This window comes from Stenella coeruleoalba (genome assembly GCF_951394435.1).
Source record: "Stenella coeruleoalba genome assembly, chromosome: 3".
NCBI lineage: Eukaryota > Metazoa > Chordata > Mammalia > Artiodactyla > Delphinidae > Stenella > Stenella coeruleoalba.
This window is the reverse complement of record NC_137148.1, coordinates 115,683,220-115,704,669: the sequence shown is the minus strand read 5'-3', so window position 1 is coordinate 115,704,669 and position 21,450 is coordinate 115,683,220. Positions and strand designations below refer to the sequence as shown.

At 46.1% G+C, this 21,450-nt stretch overlaps 1 protein-coding gene across 2 annotated transcripts in view; it reads left to right on the top strand.

Annotated features, from left to right (window-relative positions):
- SIL1 (SIL1 nucleotide exchange factor) overlaps positions 1-21,450 on the top strand; it is a 246,991-nt gene that overhangs the window by 55,741 nt on the left and 169,800 nt on the right. The window contains exons 1-3 of one of the 2 annotated variants that reach the window (XM_079917705.1): positions 5,681-5,724; positions 9,217-9,331; positions 15,077-15,209. In XM_079917705.1, the coding sequence (XP_079773831.1) occupies positions 9,227-9,331; positions 15,077-15,209 (238 nt within the window). In that variant the 5' untranslated portion in view covers positions 5,681-5,724; positions 9,217-9,226. Of the gene's footprint in view, positions 1-5,680; positions 5,725-9,216; positions 9,332-15,076; positions 15,210-21,450 lie in introns of those variants that run through there. The other variant, XM_079917704.1, reaches the window with a different exon arrangement.

The following is a 21,450-nucleotide window of genomic DNA, read 5'->3' as shown; positions in this document are numbered from 1 at the left end:
TGTACAGCTGGGGAGCCTGAGTTACGGGAGGTTAAGAGGTCAAGTCACACAGGGTGCCAGTGAACTGGTTGCAATCTGAGGCAAGGGCCTTCTTCTTCTTGAATATCTGTGTCTCTACTGTGGGCTGGGCTGTGCGAAGGACATTCAGTAATCAAAATGTGTGTGCATGCATGTGTACATGCGTGTGTGTGTATGATGTGCAGAAATATAGATGTGGTAGAAGTGGCTCTCTCCGCAAGAGGGCTCCAGTAGGCTCATTAAAAAATTTCTCTCCTGACACAAAATGTGTGCCTTTTTATTCACATTGTTGCAAAACAAATAAAATGAATGGCTGATTTCATAGACCACTCGAAAGGCAGCATGGTCTGTAGAAAGAGCATGGGTTCTGGGGCCAGAATGGCTTTGATTCCTGACTCTACTACTCTCTGACTGTGTGAACTTGGGCAAATTACTTAACCTCTCTGAATTTTAGTCCCCTCATGGGCAAAATAAGCAGCATATTAGAACCCCATCACAGGGTTGTGGTGAAGAGTAAATGAGCTTAGAACTTTGCTTGGAACATAGAAAGTGCTCTATAAATATTGACTATAATTATTATTATACAGAATTTATTTTCTTCTGGGCTGCCCAAATACTGCATTTTAATACTAGGGAATCGGGTGTCATGGGGATATTTATCTTTATCCCTCGGTCCAAGTGCTATAATTATGATTATTACAGCTCTACAGAGTGTAAGGACTAAAGCTTCAGAGCGGTCTGAGGCATGGCTGAGAGCTCAGAGAAGGTGGAGTTGTGTGTCTGATGGGAGTTTGTTCTTGGAGACTTTGTCTCCTTGCCTCCTTTCTCTACTGATGTGACTGTGTCCATCACTATCCTGAGGATGTGTGTGTTGAGGGGTAGCTCTACTCCATCAAGGGAACCTACCATATGGCATCGGAGAATCTCTCTATATGACCACCAGGGTCAGTATTTTCTCAGTTATCATTATGACTCTAGGGGAAAGGTTGAAAAAATTGGATTTAGAGAAGCGGCCCCAAATCTCCAAACTTCAGTGGACCTACTCAACTTTTCCAGGTGTTCTACCCTTGTGCCTCTATTTCTTCACAAGTGTGCCCTCTTTTGAAGGGCCCTCCAGCTTCCTTGTTGCCAAATCCAGTGGCTTTTCTCATCCTCGTTCTGACTCACCTCTTGATTTTGTTGAACCCACAACTTGATTTTCTCAGGATTCCCTCCTCTCTTGACCTGTGTAATTCTGCACTATTCTTAATGTTCTTCATCTTAGTCCCTGGATTGCTCCTCTTTCTTTCTTTCTTTTTTAAAAAAATTATTTATTTATTTATTGGCTGCGTTGGGTCTTAGTTGTGGCACGCAGGCTCATTAGTTGCAGTGCGCAGGTTCTCTAGTTGTGGCATGTGGGCTTCAGAGCACCTGGGCTCTGTAGTTGTGGCATGCAGGCTCAGTTGCCCTGCAGCATATGGCATCTTAGTTCCCCCACCAGGGATTGAACCGGCATCTGCTGCATTGCAAGATGGATTCTCAACCACTGAACCACCAGGGAAGTCCCATCCTCTTTCTTTTCCTAACGTACAGTCATGGTTTGAAAACTCTTCTTGGCCCATTGTTCCTTTCTCTTTAAGTTTTCTCTGTAATACAGGAAATCTGTTATTGCTTTGGTTGTCACCTCTGGGTGATGGCACCAAAATTCTTCTTCTGCCCTAGTCCTCTCTACCTCTTTGTCTTCAACAGGCATGAAGTTGCCAGAGCCTTCCTGGATGCAGTGACAAGCCCATACCTGAAGGCATTGAACTGTTTTTTCTGTGTGTAGGTATCAAGTGCCTGCCGTGTCTTTTGGATTGTTAGCAGTCCAAATGAAGACTAAGTCTTAAGCTGCCTTCTAGCATTCAGATTCTTTGAAGGCTGGAGCTGAATAGGATAGGTCTGGAGAGGGCCAGGCTGGGCTCCCGTTTATTCAGTCACTCTACTTGTCACCTGATTTCTTTTAGAGGGAGCACTGTCTTTTGTCTCCAAGATTGCAGCTTTTTGTTAACATGCTTAGCTACCTTTTAAAAAAATTTTTTTAATTGAAATACAGTTGATTTACAATGTTGTATTAGTTTCAAATGTACAGCAGAGTGATTCAGTTATACATATCTATCTATTCTTCTTCAGATTCCTTTCCATTATAGGTTATTACAAGATATTGAGTGTATTTCTCTGTGCTATACAGTAGGTCCTTGTTGGTTATCTATTTTATATTTAGTAGTGACTTAGCTACCTTCTTGAAGATCTGTTCTCTTCTCTTCTGGGGTAGGGATGGGATTGGCCATGTCCCCCACATTTTGGAGTAGAGTATTAAGGAGGGGTCAGGAATGCCCACTTCCTATTTCATCCCATCCTGTGTTGCCTTCCTTCCAGAGCTCCAGTCCCAGCTGGGCCTGTGGAGACCTTCTTGGCTCCATGTGCTCTCTGGCAGGGCCAGCACCTGTCTCTGTGTTGCCACTGGAAAGGCCTCACTTGGGCTCTCCCTTGCAGGCTGTACAAGAGGATTTAGGCCTGGTCAGGCAGAGGCTTGGATCCACTGTGAACTTTTTACCCTCCAGTAGCCTCACCTCATCACTTTCCTTTTAGGGTGCCTTGGGTTTGTTGAGAGCAGTCCCCATTTGCATGGCCTTAGGCATGACTTCAGTATTTGGGGCACACACTGTTGCCATTACACAAATGGTCAGTGGCTTAAGGATGTTCCAGGTCCAGCCTCCCAGCCAGTTAGGGCTAGACTGGGGTTAGAAGCCACATTTCTTTTGTAGTTCAAAGCCTCTTTTTATTTAATTGCTGTCTACCTCCTGACTTTGTTTATGTCTTATGGGGGAAAAAGCCTGTTTGCCTGACCTCTTCAAACTTACTTCTCTTGTCCTTCAAATTATTCTTTAAAAATCCATTTCTCTTCCTAAGCCTTTGCACATTGTTTTTCCTTGTCAAGACTATCCTATCAGTGTTCTCTTTGCATTGTTTTTTCAGATTCATATTTGTCTGCCCAAATTAGGCAGTGAGCTTCTATTTGTGTAGAGGTGAGTGACTCTGTGTGTGTGCGTGTGTGTGTGTGTGTGTGTGTGTGTGTGTGTATGAGTTTGTGTAGCACATAAATAGTAATGAATGTGTTTGTGGGAAGAGTTCATCCTCTAACTGTCAGTTTGTAAAGCAGAAGACTGTCTTATAGCTCTTTCTGCAAGTGGAAGTTCTACACGATGGTGACCTGGCTCTCTGGACACTAATATGCTGGGAAAAGCACTGAATGGGCTGGGTCTGCCTCGGTGCTCAGCAGAAAACTGGCTGGAGTCTCTCCATTTTTAGCTGTGGGGGTCCTCCTCTAACATTTGTTTCCTTCACCTCCTGAAAGCAGATAACCAGCAAAAGACTTTGGTCCTAAAATTTGAGATGTGGGGTCAGCTAGAGGGTATGCAGATCCTGCAGGAGTCAGGGAGCTCTGGAGAGTGTTTCTAGGGTACCTGGCCTGGCTCTGACTGCCTGTGGGTCCAGGGGGAAGTCCTCATCCCCGGTCTAATGATGGTGTGATAACTAGGTGCCAGGTGCTGTACCGTGTACTTTCCACTCATTGTTTTATTTAATCCTCCCTAATACTCTTTGAAGTAGGAGCTCTTATTATGCCCATTTTATAGATGAAGAAACTGAGGCCTAGCGAAGTGTGTGTCCAAGATCGCATAGCTAGAAATTGGCAGAGCGAAGACTTGGCCTTAGATGTGTCTGAATCTAAATTCATGTACTGTACTTTCAACCCAATGTTTTAAATCTCTTTTCTTTAATTTCCTTCTTATAAGATGGAAGTAGAAATTCTTTCCCTTTGCCTTTTTCCAAAAGATTTGGGGAAACAAATACATGGATATACACTGTAGGTTAAGAACATGAGCATTTTATAAGATAGGAGTTCCAAGCGTTCCCAGTCAGGCTGCTGAGGTGGGTCTCCCTGCCCAGAACACTTGTGATGTTTACCTGTTCCCCCTGTGCTCTGGCCCTGAGACTGGAGAGCAGCCACTGTCCATGGGACCTACCAGCATGTCAGAAGCTTTAGGAGGTCCAGCAGTTCCACTCCTCCTTCCTCTGTTGGCTTCCTGCCATCCTCATGCCATTCTTTTGCGTTCCTGCCTTAAAAGAAGATAAAAGTTACAGGAAGATATCTTATTTACATATGACCCAGTCCCCTCCTAGAGTCCTGTCTGAATTGAGAGGAGAATATAAGGCACCAGGGAGGCAAGGGCTAGTGAGTCCAAGGGCCTTCTCCCACCTGTGCCCCAAGCATCTGCTCCAGGCTGGCAATACAGATTGCTGAGAGCATCCAACCTCTATTTAAGTAGAAGTACAGACTACACGTGGCCAGTTTTGATAGAAAAATGGGCATCTCAAGTACCTTATTATCTATGTTGTCTCAAAGCCCAAGGATACTTAAGGAAAGAGTTACTGGTGGAACACTGAAATGCATTCCCCTTTCCTGGACTGAGTGATGGTATTGTAAGTCAGAAGAAGGCCATAAATGAAAAGATGTAGTTCTGTCTTCTTTTGAGAGCCCAGGATGATGGGAAGGTTTGTTATCCAGGGTGTACAGGAGCAGGTGATCAGGTGAACTCAGGGTTAGTGGGTGGCAAGTAATTTGGGGAGGGCACTAACCTCAGGCCAAGTGCCAAACTATGCCTCAGTGGGATTCCATGACTTTGGCTTTACTTATGTCAGGGTCTGACATAGGCTGCTGCTGCTGCCTATGTCCCTGCTTGTGATGGTGGACCATCCTGGCAGAACCAAACTGTGGGCCACTTCTCCTTTCCCTCTTTCTCCCTTCCCCCCAGCTTCAGTGTAAAGCCCAAGGGAAAACGTGCCTGCTTGCTCTCCATCGCCACTTCTTGAATAAGGACAAAGCCCAGGTGACATAGTTACAGGCCAGGCCTTATGAGGACAGAGGACAGCATTACCCATGCCTGCGTGCTGCAGAGTTTGCACTTGTTCTCTGGGTACCCTTGCAATGCCTGGGAAACTGTCTCACACCTTTCTCCCAGCCTCACTGCTCCTAGGCCTCTCCCCAGGCACTGCTCCCACCACCATGTTCTCTCTCTATCTCTGATTCATGGGAAAATACATGGAGCCAATGAATAGGTCAGATGTGCAGTCCACATGGAATTATTGGGGGTGGGGGAGATGAAGGATCCATTTGCGAATCGACCTGTCATCCTTAGTATTGTCAGAAAATGCTTCTGAGGGCGTTAGTGTGTGTGCAGGTGATGGAGGTGGCAAGGAGCCCTGTGGGAGCTGCCATTTCTCTCACCTGGCCTGCCATCCCACTCCAGGAGGTGGGTATGCTGTTAGTGCATCAGCTGCCCCCAACCCCTTCTTCCTCAGTCCCTTCTAGGCCTCCTCCTCCTGCTCATTTGTTGTCTTTGCCCTTGATTTCATTCTCATTTATCTGTTCCTTCTCATTTCCCCCCCACACCCCAGCATCAGTTCCCGGTGTTTATCCCTGGCTGTAAGAAGGAAGCGTCTAGCTCTCTCTGTGTGTGTATATGCATATACACATGAACGGTCTCATGTAGGGGAAGGGAAGTCTGTGGCTTTTGGATAATCCTTTTCTCTCTTAATGTATGTTGTCCTGATAATGCTGTGAGTCCCCTAATTCCATTTTTTGTTCTCCTTTTCCCCACAGCCAAGGATGCAAGAATAAAAAAGGTATGGGACATTATGGGAAGCTCTAGGGCTGTGTCCTCTTGGGACCCATCTCCCTGGGCCTTTCTTGACTTCTCATTCTTTTTTTTTTTTTTTCTGCTGTACGCGGGCCTCTCACTGTTGTGGCCTCTCCCGTTGTGGAGCACAGGCTCCGGACACGAAGGCCCAGCGGCCATGGCTCACGGGCCCAGCCGCTCCGCGGCATGTAGGATCTTCCCAGACCGGGGCACGAACCCGTGTCCCCTGCATTGGCAGGCGGACTCTCAACCACTGCGCCACCAGGGAAGCCCGACTTCTCATTCTTGATGTGGCAGCTTCTGTCCCATGTTCATCCTCACCGAGCCTTGCACTCCCACTCCTTTGCACACCCAGACATGGCCAGGCACCTGTCCAGAACCTAGTGCTGTGCTATGGACTGAGTCCGTGTCTTTCAGTGTGATTGGTGCCCCAAGGAGCCAGGTTGCTGGGGAAAGCTCATGTGGCACTCAGCCGTTCCATTTTGTCTACAAAAAAAGAGGGGAGAAACTGGCAGAAAGCAAAGGCTTTTGCTGCTGGGTGAGTATAGCATCTATTTTTAGCTCCCAAGCCTTTGCTTTTCCATTTGGCTGTGCTTTTTTAGCACAGTGCCGGTCCAGCAGGGCTGTTTTCCTTCATGGCTCCAGATGTCCTTAGGGAAAGTTTCCGTCTGCCCCCGAGAAGCTGTGGGCTGGTCACCGGGTAATAACTTCTTATAGTGGGTTCAGGCAGGGCTTTGGGTTCCACTGCAATCTTGTCACAGGACCAATTTATTGAGGTGGAACATGGAGGAGTGTGGCAGGAACAGGAAAGAGAAAAGGTAAAACCCCATGCTCTCCAGAGGTGTTTCCCTTATAATTAATTCATTTAAGACTCTTTTGAGTAAACTGCCTAATGAGGTGTATTGGGGCTGAGTGACCAACACGAAAACCTTTTATAAGGGTCTGGGCTGATACTGACAGGTTCTGAATTTTTCTAAGGTGTTTTTCTTTTTTGCTTTTTTAATTTGTTATTTTTTTTCTTTCTGCCTTTCTTTCTGAGGTCATTTGCCAGTTTGGATTAAGTTCTTTTGACTTCCACTCTAGTTTACTGACCAAAATGTTTTTACTACTCCAGTTTGCCTGTTCTAGATACTTCACTTAAGTAGAATCATACAGTATCTATCCTTTGGTATCTAGCTTATTTCACTTGGCATAATGTTTTTAAGGTTCATTCATGTTGAAGCATGTATCAGAATTTCATTCTTTTTATGGGTGAATAATATTCCATTGTATGTACCACATTTGAAAAAAAAATCATCTGTTAATGAATCCTTAAGTTGTTCCACTTTTTTGGCTCTTGTCAATAATGATGCTGTGAACATTCACCTGGAAGTATCTGTCTGAGTCAATGTTTTCAGAACTTTTGGGTGGAATATATACCTAGGGATGGAATTGCTGGATTATATATATATAGTCGTTCTATGTTTAACTTTTTGAGGAACTGCCAAACTGTCCCACAGCAGCCGCACCATTTTACAGTCCCACCAGCAATGTACTAGGGTTTTAGTTTCTCTACATCCTTGTTAACATTTGTTACTTTCTGTTTTTTTTGTTTTTTTTTTAAAATTATAGCCATAGTAGTGGATGTAAAATGGTACAGTATCTCATTGTGGCTTTGGTTTGCATTTCCTTAGTGATTAATGATGTTAAGAATCCTTTAATGTCCCTGTTGGCATATGTATATCTTCTTTGGAGAAATGTCTATTCAAGTCTTTGGCCTGTTTTAATTTAGCTTGCTTGTTTTTTTTTTGTTGAGTTGTAGGTGTTGTTTATATATTCTGGAAACTAAACCCTTAATATAGATGATCTAGAAATATTCTTCTAATTTTTTGAGTTGTCTTTTCACTCTCTTAATGATGTCCTTTGAGGCACAAAAGTTTTTTAATTTTGAAGGAGTTCCATTTATTTATTTTTTCTTTTATCGTCCGTGCTTTGGGTATAATATTTAAGAAAATATTGCCAAATCTAAGGTTTGAAGATTTTCCCTATGTTTCTTCTAAGAATTTTAACTCTTTAATTTACATCTTTGATCCATTTTGAGTTAATTTTTTTTTTTTTGTAGTATGTGGGCTTCTCACTGTTGTGGCCTCTTCCATTGCGGAGCACAGGCTCCGGACGCACAGGCTCAGCAGCCATGGCTCACGGGCCCAGCCGCTCTGCGGCGTGTGGGATCCTCCTGGACCGGGGCACAAACCCCGGTCAGCAGGCGGACTCTCAACCACTGTGCCACCAGGGAAGCCCCGAGTTAATTTTAATATATTACGTAAGGGAAGGGTCCACTTCATTCTTTTGCATGTGGAAATCCAGTTGATCCAGAACAGTTTGTTGGAGAGACTGTCCTTTCCCCATTGAATTGTCTTGGTACCATTGCTGAAAATCAATTGATCATATATGTAATTTTTTCTGGACTCTCAATTCTATTCCATTGGACTGTATGTCTGTCCTTATGCCAATACCACAGTGTTTTGATTACTGTAGCTTTGTAGTAAGTTTTGAAATCAGGAAGTGTGAGTCCTCCAACTTTGTTCTTCTTTTTCAGTGTTTTTATGTTCTGGGTCCCTTGAAATTCCATATGTATTTTAGGATGGGTTTCTCCATTTCTGTAAAAAATCACCTTTTTTTTTGGCCATGCTCTGGCTTGTGGGATCTTAATTCCCTGACCAGGGATTGAACCTGGGCCACTTTAATGAAAGTGCCAAGTCCTAACCACTGGACTGCCAGGGAATTCCCCAATTCCCCACCACTGAGATTTTGTTAGGGATTGTATTGAATCTGCATATTGCTCTAGGTAGTATTGTTGTCTTAACATTATTAAGCCTCCAATCTGTGAACATGGAATATCCTTTTATCCTTGTGTTATTTAAATTTTAACAGCTACTAGGGCCTGCACTTTGGTGTGTTTGACAGTCTGAAAAGTGATGTAAAAGGCTTTATGGCTTGGGAATATTGAACTTTGCTGTTTTAGAGGGTGCTGATGGTATCTGTCTTCAGGTATAACAGTGGATATGGTTTAGAAGTGAATGGTTATAAAGGCTCATATGAATTTGGGCCCATGTCTGTTCACACACAAATCATTTGGTTAGTTTCCTTCTCTCTTCACCATAGCCAATACCACCCTGTGCAACCTGATAACAACCCGGATAATGAAGAAGGAAGGGACCAGGGCTATTATAACTCATGCAAAGGTCCTGGTTTACTGTACAGTTTTAACCAAGGCATATCTCCCCATATGGGGGAATGGAGGCTTACTCCAGGTTGATCTACCTTTGGGGTAGAAGACCTGTGATACCTCTATTCAGGAAATGTCTGACATCATCTGAAATGTTTGACATCTGTCAAAAAAGGTGACATCATGGGAATCACTATGCTGGGGCAGGGGGAGAGGTGTCAAGCACCAGCTTCCTGTTGACCTTCTATTTTCTGTGTTTACATTCCTCAGGCCCCTAACTATGCCTCACCAGGGCCTGCTCCTATTTAGGATGGCTCCTCTGGGCTTGCTGCTGGGCATGCTGATGACCTCCTGCTTCACCTTCTGCCTCAGTCATAAGAACTCGGTAAGTGCCTTACTGCAATAGAGGGATCTTTTTTGTGTCCAAGAAAGCCTCTGTGCCACCAGGGCTGCTGTGGGAGTTTCTTATAGGAATGTGACCAGTGCTGGGTCACGGAGTATGTGTACTTCTTCCCCCATCCCTTAGTCCTCTGGCCTCTGTTTAAAGCTTACGACACAGTTTCTCTTTGGCGAAAAGATGATGATGATGATAATGATATAATAACAATGATGATAATATGATAAGCTTGCTATGTACCAAGCATTGTATTATGTGCTTTATATGTATTCTTATTTAATCCCCTCAACAACCCTATGAAGTAGACAACTACAATTATTATCCTCATTTGACAAGGAGGAGATTAAGTCTCAGAGATATTAAGAAACTTGGCCAACATTATAAAGCTAGTTTGTGGCAGAGCTGGGAAGGTCAGGATTCTCCCCAAGGGGCTGGGCGCCTGTGTGGTGAGCACCAAGTAAGACTGCTTCTTTGTCTACTCCGCTCATCCATGTGCATTCTCAGTCTGTCCGTAGCTCTGTATCCTCTTTCCCTCTGTCCTTTTCTCCACGTTCTTTACACCCTCCTTTTCATTAACCCAGACCTCATTGCTGAGGGTTTCTGTCCTTGCCAAAGACAGGGGCAGAATGCCTGAGAAGGCCCTGAGCTTGGCCTGGCTGCAGGGTGTCCTGGCCCCATTTCCCTGGCCTGCCCCACCAACAGCCTGCCCTTGATCTACTCCCAATGCCCTCTCTTTCCTCTCCCTTGAGATGCCCTGTCAGCTCTCTCACAGTTTCACCCTCCCCTGGCCACCTTCTCCAACCCCAGGGGTCCCACTTAAATGTTGGGTAAAGTGCTGGAGGCTTTGGAGCCGGAGGGCCTTGAAGTGCAAATGACAATTGTGATGAATTTAATCCAGCTCAGCTGAGGTTCACCTCTGGCTCATGGCAAGCTTCCACCTTCTCTCTGAAGTCATTTGTTTTCTCTCCGCCTTTCTCCCCACTTTGTAGAGCAGGAGAGAATGTACAGTTAGGAGTCACGAATCCTTTTGAGCTTTTAATGTTCTTTGACTAAGATCTTGTTGCTGCCGTTTTTTGGCCTCCTCTTCAAGGAGAATGAGACTGGGATCCCATTGGCCCCTGAGGGTGGGACTGGCCATGGCATGAAGTTGGGGCTGTTTCTGGCATAGCCTGGCCCAGAAAAGCACCCAAGTGTCTCGAGGGCTCAGGGCTGTGTCCCCTCCAGCCTGCAGCTCATGAGGATCTGGGTGCTCCCCATTATGAGCTTTAGCAGATGCACAATTAACAAAAGCGTGCTGATGAATTTACTTAAGGACTGTGTGTTAGTAAGTCTCTTTTGGATAATAGTCCAACCAAATAGATGAGCTTTCAGAGCCATAATTATTCTGGCCCATTTATATTAGCTCTTTTGAGTCTAATCTCAGAAAAATGTTAATACTGACTTTCATCAGCAAAAGCTGCTTTTATCCTTATGTCTGTTCCTAAGCTGTATCCATTTGTCATAATCTTTCATCATGTGCTAAGTACAAGTAGGAGTTGAAGCATCTTTTCTCTCATACCATAAAAATTGCTGCCCCGATGGCATTTAAAATCCAAATTATGCAGCCAGCCACCTTCACAACAGTGAAAATGGGTGGTGGGGGAGGTGGGAGTGGTCATGATCCTTTGTTCAGAGACTGGAGTCCAGGTAAATGCTCCTAGTGACCTGGAATTGTCCTCCTCAAAGGCATTTGTACAGGTTAATGGCCACCCAGCAAAGGCTAGCTGTGTGTATCAGGGTATGATCTGGAGCCAGCCTGCCTTCCTGGCTCCTGCTATGGTATCTCCCTGGGATGCCACATCTTAGGATCAGTGCGAATGCTAAAGGGATGTGGTTGTGTGGTATACTGGCCTTCAAGACGTGGTGGATGATGAGGGAGGTAGTGGAACCCAGTGGAAGGAGCACAGAGCCTTGGTAAACTCCCTTCTGCCTCCTACTTTGGCAATTTGACCATTTCTTTTTTTTTTTTTTTTTTTACTTTGACCATTTCTGAGCTTTGTTTCCTCATGTGTAAAACAGGGTTGGTACCTCCCTCTTAAATTTTAGTGTAGATTAAATGTGATTGTATATATAAAGCACCTAGCATTGGCACTGGCACAATATGGCTAATGGATGGTCAGTAAATGTCAGCTGTTATTTTTTAGTAAGGGTTGGCTGCTTCCGTTGTTTAATTTAGGACTCTGTCAGCCAGGCTCCTATCCCAAAATGTTGCCTTCTCAGTCTGTCTCTGTCACAGCATCTATCCACCTACCTTGAGAGATTCATTCATTCTCTTGGATTTTGAAGGCTTTGGTCTTTAAGAATCTCTTACTCAGTTACAATTATAAGGAAGTGTGACATGGTAAGCTTTTGTCAGCTAAAACCTTAGCTGGGATTTCTTGCCACTTAAGAGGAAATTGGTATTTAGAGTAATGATGGCAGAGAGAAGAGAGGATTCAGCATGGAAGGGAGCTCGGAGAAGCCAACTGAGAGGTCACCAGAGCATGAGATTTACTTCAGAGCTGACCAAGGGCTGGCTGGCCTCCCTCACCTCTTGGTCTTTGTCTCCTGTTCAGGACACTGCTGGAGCAGAGAGAGGGTCGTCCCTTTCTCTGGGATGGTATTTCTTTAAACACAGTCCTTAAAGGGAAGGAGGATGTGCTGATAAATGTGCTGGGGTGATCTTATTGACCCTGCTTCCTTCCCTCAGCATCCCAGGGCACAACCGTTAGAACACATGACTAAGAACAGAAACATAGAAGTGAGTCAGAATTCATGCATGCACTTTGGAGCCAGGCAGTCCTGGACTTCAATCTCTGCTCTTCTTTTCTCAGCAGTGTGGTTTTGCACAGGCCCTGTATGTATAAAATGGGAATAAAAGTATGTGCTTCATAGATGAAACTTGGATGAGTTGTGAGGCATGGAAGCTACTTCAGACCAGTTCTGGGAATATGGGTAAGGGCTTAATAAATGGTAGCTATGTTACCATTACAACCTCATCTCCATGATGCTGCTTTTCCTGAAAACCTTTTCTGCACTTCCACCTTTGAAGTGATTGTCCAGCTTGTAGTATGTTTGTGTGACTGAACCTCCCTCAGTGCTTGCCAAAGTCATTCAGAGCCAGATTTGGTGAACAGGGTGAGCTGACCAGACAGGGGAACACCAAATTTATATCACCTCTACTAAAAACAGGTGATCTGTAAAATAATGGCAGACTGTGAGTGTGAGTGTGTGAGTGTGTGTGTGTGTGTGTGTGTAGCTTAAAATATGGTTCAAAGATGATACCAAGTGGAAGATTAAAAAACATTTTGAGTAGTGATGGGATTGTTGCAGAAAGCGTTTGGCTTTCCTAGGGCTTGAAGCATGTCTCAGTGGTTCATATCTTGTTGTAATCCTCCTTCTTGAACCTACTTTATTTATCTCATTAAAGATCTAGAAAAAGAGACTTTCTCAGCCCCTACTCATCAGAATGAACACTAGCCTTGCCTGGATTGGGCTTTCTGCCATATTCTCATCATCACCATTACCCTTGCCTCTTTCTGCTTCTCTTGATGTTGAGGATTTGGTTACTTGATTACAACTGTACGTGCCAGGAGTTAACTGGCTAATAGATACACTAAAGCAAGAGTTGTAATGTAAAGCTTAGAGATGTTTAGTTTGGCCCTCTTAGTGTTCTAAAAGTAAGAAAATGTCACATAAAAATCTGGATTTTTGCTTCTCATCAAGTTGAATGCCTTCGTGGCAGTGGTAGAGCAGCTGAGTAGCAGCTGTGTTTCTTAGTCAAGGCAGGAGGACTCCAGTTTTCACAGTCCCACCACTCCTGGTTGTTTTTACACCTGGCACACAGCACTCATTTACATCCATCCCTGCTTGGCCTCTGGAGGCATTTAGTCCACATACTTCTGAGGTAAATCTTATTAACGGTCTTCTAGTCCCATGGTCTCGTGTACGGTGCTTTTGGCAGAGACTGACCAGCATGGCTGGGCCCTGGAGTCCATAGGCTGCAGATACTTAGTGGACAGAGTGGTCTTGTGGTCTTTGTTCTGGAGTGTGGGGCTAGTTCCAGGCTTCCAGCAAACTCTTTGGACTTGCCTCCAAAAGACATCCAAAAGACATACCTGCTTGTAGGAGGAAGGCCTTCTTTTGTTCCTTTGTTGCGTGATTACAAACTAAGCCCTGGGCTAGGCAAGGGGTATACAGTGGTGAAAGAGACTGACACAGTGCCTGCCCTCAGGAAACTCAGTTGTTGAAAGTTTGATGTCCGTGCCCTTAGAATGCACGGAGCTTCCTGCCAGTCTGTCTTCTCTTTAGTCTCACACACATCTACTCTCTGTTCCTTGTTTTCTTTTTTTTTTGCCGTACGTGGGCCTCTCACCGCTGTGGCCTCTCCCGCCGCAGAGCACAGGCTCCGGATGCGCAGGCCCAGTGGCCATGACCCATGGGCCCAGCCGCTCTGCGGCATGTGGGATCCTCCCGGACCGGGGCACGAACCCGCGTCCCCTGCATTGGCAGGCGGACTCTCAACCACTGCGCCACCAGGGAAGCCCCCTTGTTTTCTTTTGAGCTCAGATTTGTGCTGGGGCACATTGAAAGGGATACATTGTTACCTCCCATGTAGGATTAGAATTGTTCAGGAGACCAAAATGAGATCTACATGAAGTACCTAGCACAGGTTTGGGTTCATAGGAAGAATCCATGAAAAATACTCTTATTATGGGAAAAATTGGGAGGTGGAGGAAAAGTGATGGCTGGGGAGGTGGAAGGGCTGAAATAATCTCTCAGTGTTCTAGTGTGTGTTCCTCTTTGCCCTCCCAAATGTAATTTCCCAGAGCTCTGGAACCCTCTGGTTCCAGTTTCCTGAGGCCTTACTGCTTTTATGCACGAACAGGTTTAAAAATGGGACAGGAAGGATTGGAGGCTGGGAAGGAACAAGATGAATAATACTTTGTATTTATGTTACATCTCTGTCTCTTGAGCTCAAAGTGCTCTACACCATCTCATTAATCCTCCATGCTCTCCATGGGGTGGAAGGAAATAGGTTTTAGGAAGAGGTTTCCAACCCGGGCATCTTCCTCCTTCAGCCCAGCTGGACTTGCACCTTCCCACTTGTACCCCTTCTTCCATGGATTGGAATGCACTAAGAGGTCGTTTACGCTCCATAGGTACCCTGGGTAATGAAGGTACCCACGCCCTTACTCTGCCCTGCTGGGCTGCTTAGGAATTAATTGGGCCTTAGCTGCCGGCTTTTGTACATCTGTGTTGACCATTTGAGGCCTTACTTTCCTATTCATATGTATGTGTTTTCTTTTATAAATATCTTTAGTTTTTAATTGTAAGAGTAATAGGTATGAATTTTAAACATCAAACAGGATAGGAGCTTATCAAGTAAAAAGTAAAAGGCTCTTATTGTCTCGTTTTGTCAACCCCTCTCCCCAGTATGTTCCCTTAACTCCCTCAAGATGGTGTGGAACCGTCTGGAGTTTTTTTTTAATGCATATACAAAAGTGCCGTATACACACAACACATACTGTGTTAATTTAACCATATCACCTCACTTGTACTGGTTCTGACACTAACCTTGTGAAAGGTCCAAACAGGGCTAAGAAGGGCAGGAAGGGCAAGGAGGAGAAGAGTGTACTGCCCAGGCCATTTTCTTTCTGCTTGCGTGGTACGCAACTGTGGTGGTTCATGCCCTGTTTTTTCCTTTCTCTGAAGGAGTTTGCACTGACCAACCCAGAGGAGAGCAGCACCAAAGAAACAGAGAGAAAGGAAACAGCAGAGGAGGAGCTGGATCCCAAGGTCCTGGAGGTGTTTCACCCGACACATGAGTGGCAGGCACTTCGGCCAGGTACCAAGCCCAGCGCTGTCCCCAGGAAACACACTTGAAATTCAAAATGTGTATGTCCTTTCTCCCCGCAGGGCTGGAAGGAACAGCCCCTCTCTGGCCTCCTGGAGGGGAGTAGGGGTGGCTGCTGCTGCAGGACTCAGGGACCTTCGTTTCCCTGCAGAACAGAAGTTGTGGCATCTGAGTGCCCTGGAAGGAAGGCAGGTGGTGGGTGGCCGAGCTTTTGGAGCAAGTGATAGAAAACTTTCTTTCCTTGCACTTCTGAAGCACAGGAGAGGCAGTGACATGTGCCTCACTCTGCAAATGCTATTTTGGGCTCTGCTGCTCGGCTCAGTGCTGCTGAAATATTGTTCATGGGAGAGTCCGGAGCACTGGTGCGGGGCAGGAGTTTTCTGTTGTTAAAGGAACCTGTGCCAAGAAACAGGGGCTGTTCCTGGCCTGCTTTTTAAATGGAGCATCCTCAGAAGGAGCAACTTTCTAACCCTTTTATGGCCCTGGGCCCAGGGCTTAAAATAATAATGAAAAAAGCCAGCAGTTGTGGTGTTTACCACATTCAGATACTGCGTACGTGCTTCATGTGCATAATCTTGTTCAGTCTTCACAATAATAGGAGCTATTATTGTCTTTATATTCAGATGAAAACATTGAGACTCAGAGAGGTTAGGTGACTTGACCTATGTCATTCAGCCAACTTGTCCTATGTCATTGACCCCAGCCTGGACCCATCTTCCTCTCACTTGTTCTTCTAGAGTCCCATCTGTCCTTGGCTGGAGCCCGACTCTGGTGACACTTGAGCCCATTTTCAGGAGTAGGCTATTTGCGTTCTGCACTGTGGCGGGTGGATGGCAAGCCCTGGCAGCTGCCAGAGTATAGTTTCATCAACTCCTTGCTGATATTCATCACCATGTCCTCACTGCCCCCATTGCTGCTGTGCTGGCAGGGGCAGCGTTTGCTGTGCCAGCCAACTATCTGGTAGCAATATCACTCCTGCTGGGCTTGCATGCGGGTAGTTGCTGCCACAGAAGAGTGATGAATCACCAAGGAAACCAAGTAGGTGCTAATGGAGTTGGGTAGAGGGAGATTTTAGGGACAGAGTTACTGGGTTTAGCAGATCCAACCTCTGGCTGGCCTCCTCCACCTTCCCTGAGAACTGAGCCCCCCTGGTCTTTGGGGACTAAAACTAGAGGGGCTCTCAGGGTGTGGGAAGTGGAGGATGTATGCTGTATACACTGATTTTACGTGATTAAAAGTGCTTGTACCACTTTTAACCAGGCAAGTGCCTTGAGCCGATGGAGGTCAATGTCCTGTCATCCCTACTCCTACCGTCTCTTTTCCTGTGGCACCCTTCAGGACCCCAGTCCACATTGCAGAACAAGCCTGAAAGTTCTGACCCAGGGCCCTTGCCCAGCCTCTGGGCAGTGGGGCTCCTGTTCATGGTTAAGCAAAAGAGCCCTTTTTGTATCTTTGGGGAGGGAGGGCCAGATCCTGTGTAACACGGGCAGGCTGAGGGCTCTGAGCACCTCCTGGAGAATTAGAGTGGAGTACTGATTTTTCTATTTAACTTGTTGCCCCATTGACATCATCTTCTGCCTTCTAGTTTCTCAATAGCCCCTTATAAGTTGTTCTGCCCCAAAGTCCCTTGAAGCTGCCCCAAAGGCTGGGGTGTTGTGCTTGAGCACAGACACTCAGCTCTGGGGGCAAAGCAAGTCTAGGTCCAGACATGCTTGCCCCATATCCCAAGAGTGTTTTTCATTTCACCTACACTCACCCCCAAAGCAGGACCAGTGAGGGGAGGGAAAGTGAGAGATTTGTTATGGCCTCAGGGTTTGATGTGTGGTGACTGAGTCTGGTACTGTCGAGGCAGACAAGACTCTCTTAGGTCCCAGGACAGGATCAAGGTGTTCTGTGTGTATATTAAGGTTTTATATGTTATGTCTGTTGGTAGGAAATTGACATCTCAGTAGTCTGTGTGGATAGCTGGCACTTACCTTTAATCAGAGTATATTTAATTCACCACATAACGAATGCTGCCTGGGAGCTTCCATCACAGCTACTGAAAGGTTAAAAGGAATGTAGCCAGTCCCAGGGTGAGTAGATAAATGAGGAGATAGTATAATTTAGTGGTAAAGAGCACAGACTTTATATTATTTTTTAAAGATTTATTTATTATTCATTTATTTATTTATTTTTGGCTGTGTCGGGTCTTAGTTGCAGCATGCAGGATCTTTGTTGAGGCATGTGGGATCTTTTGTTGCGGCACGCGGGGTTGTGGTGCGTGGGCTTTACTCTAGTTGTGGCATGCGGGTTTTCTCTCCTCTAGTTGTGGTGCGTGGGTTCCAGAGCGCATGGGCTCCGTAGTTTGCAGCATGTGGGCTCTAGTTGAGGTGCGTGAGCTCAGTAGTTGTGGCGTGCAGGCTTAGTTGTCCCGTGGCGTGTGGGATCTTAGTTCCCTGACCAGGGATTGAACCCGCATTCCCTGCATTGTAAGGCAGATTTTAGCACTGGACCACCAGGGAAGTCCCAAGCACAGACTTTAGACTGATCCAGTCCTGGGTTCAAATCCTAGCTTTGCTACTTAGGGGATCTTGGGCAAGTCACTGAATCCTTCTGCCCTTCAGTTCCCCCATTGGTGATGTTGGGGAAATGTCCTGCCCTGCCTGCTGCAGAGGCTGTTTTGAGGATTCCCAACATGTAGACGTTACTCAGTACACAGCAGTTCTGATTTTTAATGGTGAATTTGCCATTTGTGCCACTCCTTAAACTTGATTGTGGAATTGGATGCCAGTGAGGGTACATGAGTATGTAGCCTTCCTGTCCTCTCTGGCTTTAGATAGGGAAGGGAACTTATGGTGACAAGGAGAGACTTCCATGGTCATGGGATGTTCTCCCTCTTTCCTTCCAGGGAGATTTTTGATAAGGGAGCAGAAGGGGTTAATACAACATTTCCTGCCTGAGAGCTAGGTACATGGCATAGGAAGATGGTGGAATATCTTTTGGGGACTTTTTTTTTTTTTTTTGCTGTATGCGGGCCTCTCACGGTTGTGGCCTCTCCCGTTGCAAAGCACAGGCTCTGGACGTGCAGGCTCAGCGGCCATGGCTCACGGGCCCAGCCGCTCCGTGGCATGTGGGATCTTCCTGGACCGGGGCACGAACCCGTGTCCCCTGCATCGGCAGGCGGACTCTTAACCACTGCGCCACCAGGGAAGCCCTTTTGGGGACTTTTAAGAGAATGGCAAAATGGCTAGTTTATGTTGACAGTTATTGATTTCAGTTCAGTACCTTCTGTCTCTTTAGGTCTCTGAAGGGAGGACCTCATCTCTGTTGTCCTCAGGTCTCCAAGGAGGGGATACTGGGCTACATGGTCTGGGCTCATTTGAAGGCAGATTTCCTGACTGCCTGCTGTGGCCTGGAATACCAGAGGACCAACCCGTAACTTCATGGACCTTCCTACCAGGCCAGATAGGAGTTGGGCCTCAGTCACTTAGCCCTGGAGCAGCTGTAGGTCACCCTCCTGAAGTCTCCCTGCCTCTGTTATTACTGTCAGCATCCTCACTGCGAGTCGCTTGTTCCTGGAAGTGATTTTCCTGTCTCTTTCTCTCTCTCTCCTGGTTTATTTTGGGATCTGTCATACCTTACGGAGGCACAGCAAGTATTTGAGTGTGGATTCAGCATCAGCTGTTCACAAGCAAGCAGAGGAAAGCTGTTTGCTGGCAGGTCCTGTGGGTTCTGGGCAGGGAACTCAGGAATTTGTCCTAGGGCTGAGGACCCCTGTACCCCAGGCTTTGTGCCTGTGCACTTGTTATTAGAGAAAACTGGTCACAGCCAGATATTGTGGGTCTTTTGCTCCCTGGGCATTTCCTGAGATCCTGCTTTGTGCCAGGCACTGTACTGGTAGCCAGAGACAGATAATAGTTCACATTTACTTAGCATCGACTGTGCCAGGCATCTTTTGAGGGCAGGTGCTATAACTACCCTCATTTTCATAGACAAAAATGAGTCTCAGAGATAAGTGACTTAGCCAAATGACCAGTAGGTGGTAGAGACAGAATTCAGATCTAGCTTTGTTTGGCCCTAAGCTTGAGCTCTTAACCACTGTATCATAATGTCTTTCTGGGTAGCAAATGCGACATGACCCCTGCCTTCCAGCAGCTTATGGTCTCACAGAGGATACAGAGAGAAAAAGTGTTTTGGATGTCCTGGTTTGTTTTGGAAGTGTCCTGTGCTCAGTGAGGGCACAAAGGCGGGTATGGGGAGGCCAGGCCAGGGCCTTCTCTCTATCCCTGAGATCTTGGTAGAGCTTTGAGTCAAATTTTATGATGCTAAACTTCCAAACCCACCTTCAGTTCTCTTTTTGAACTGTGTGGCCTTGGTCAGTTTGATTAGAATCTCTGAACCTTAGTTTCCTCATATGGAAATAGGGATGAAAATACCTACTTCACAGAGATGGTGTGAGACTGAAACAAGATTAACACGTGTAAAATGTTTCACTCTGGGCCTGACACATAGGAAATATTCAATAAATGGCTATAGTTGTCATTTAAAAAATATACCTTTGCTGCTGCCTCCCTTTCCTTGGGGACCTGAAGGAAAAGTGGAGGTGATGAGGCTATCTGAGCAAAGGCCTCTCTTGTTTTGCCCCTTACCCAGTGCTATATGTTGGCCTCATATGGGTTCAGGGAAGCTTAGACTTGGGGCTTCTTATTGACCTGAGGTGACTTCCAGGCTCTGAAATACTGTGTGAGAGCCTCTGGAATATTGGCATTAGCACAAAGAGCCACTTGATGGGAGCATGCAGGAAGCCTGTGCAGGAACACGTTCATGTGAGGGGGTTAAAAAAAAAAAAAGTCTAAATCATCAACAACTGATGAGAGCAATCCAAGAATTATAGAGCACCAGCCATCTGGTCAGATCATTTCAGATCTGCACGAGCAATAGGAGGGAATTGAATTTTAAAAACCTCATTTATGATAGACCAGCTACTCTGTTTCAGGCACTTAAGGGAGGAGTCTGATTTCCTGCAGGCCCTGGACATCTGTCTGAAGGAACACCTGACTCTGGTCTGGGTGACTCTGCAGGATTGTCTTTGTGAGACCTTTGGCCCCTTGCAGCTTAGAAGAGGCTGTGTGATCTTCCAATCCTCAGACACCAACTTGGTATTCAATAATTCAATTCATTTCTGACACCATCTACCTGGAATTAGTGTCAGATCCCACAGTTAAAGGGCTCAGTCCCACTGCCTCTAATTCAGATGCTAGTCACAAGTCCCAGGCCACTGGACTTGTGACTGACCAGCTATAAATTAGGGATTCCCACAGTTCCCTCCTCAGGTTTGATAATTTGCTAGAACAGCTTACAGAACTCAGGAAAACACTTTACTTATGTTTACTGGTTTTTTATAAAGGCTACAACTCCGAATAGCCAAGTGGAAGAGATGCATAGAAGGTATGGGGGGTGGGGTGCAGAGCTTTCATGCCCTCTCTGGACACACTGCCCTCCCAGTACTTCTAGGTGTTCACCAATCAGAAGCTCTTGGAAGCCCCCTAGGGGCTTTTATGGAGGTTTCATTATTTAGGCGTGATTGATTAAGTCATTGGCCATTGGAGATTGAACTCAGTCTCCAGCCCCCCTTTCCTCCCTGGAGGTGGGGCTAAAAGTTCCAACTGTCTAATCAAGGCGTGGTCTTTCTGGTGACCTGCCCTCATCTTGAAGTTACCTAATTACACACACACACACACACACACACACACACACACACACACACACACACACACACACACACACACCCATCCACCCATCCCCGGCAAGAGTCATTTCAGGAACCAGGGATAAAGACCAGATACTTTTTTTTTTTTTTTTTTAAATACCACAGGCTACAATTGAGGTGGGACTAAGGGGCAAAGCTCCCAGTGCCTTCTGCCACCTACCCAGCTCTGTGGTAGTCAGGAGGGATCTTCCTTACAGGTTATCTTATTCCCCAGGATGGTCCACAAGAGTATGACCTACTTGTGTCCCATCGTTCACACACAGGCACACACACACCTCGAGGCCTATGAGCGGTGGGTGAGAGTAGGGGTATTGGTTAAGGGCAGTTCATACCTAAGCTCCTCTTGCTCATGAGAGTGGGGAGGTTGGGACTTCTTGGCTGCCACTGGGAGGTAATGGCCTGAGGGAGGGCTATAGCAAGGGGCCTCTGTTGAATGATATTTCACCCTGGCTCAGAGCAGTGCTGGAAAAGTGGAGCAGG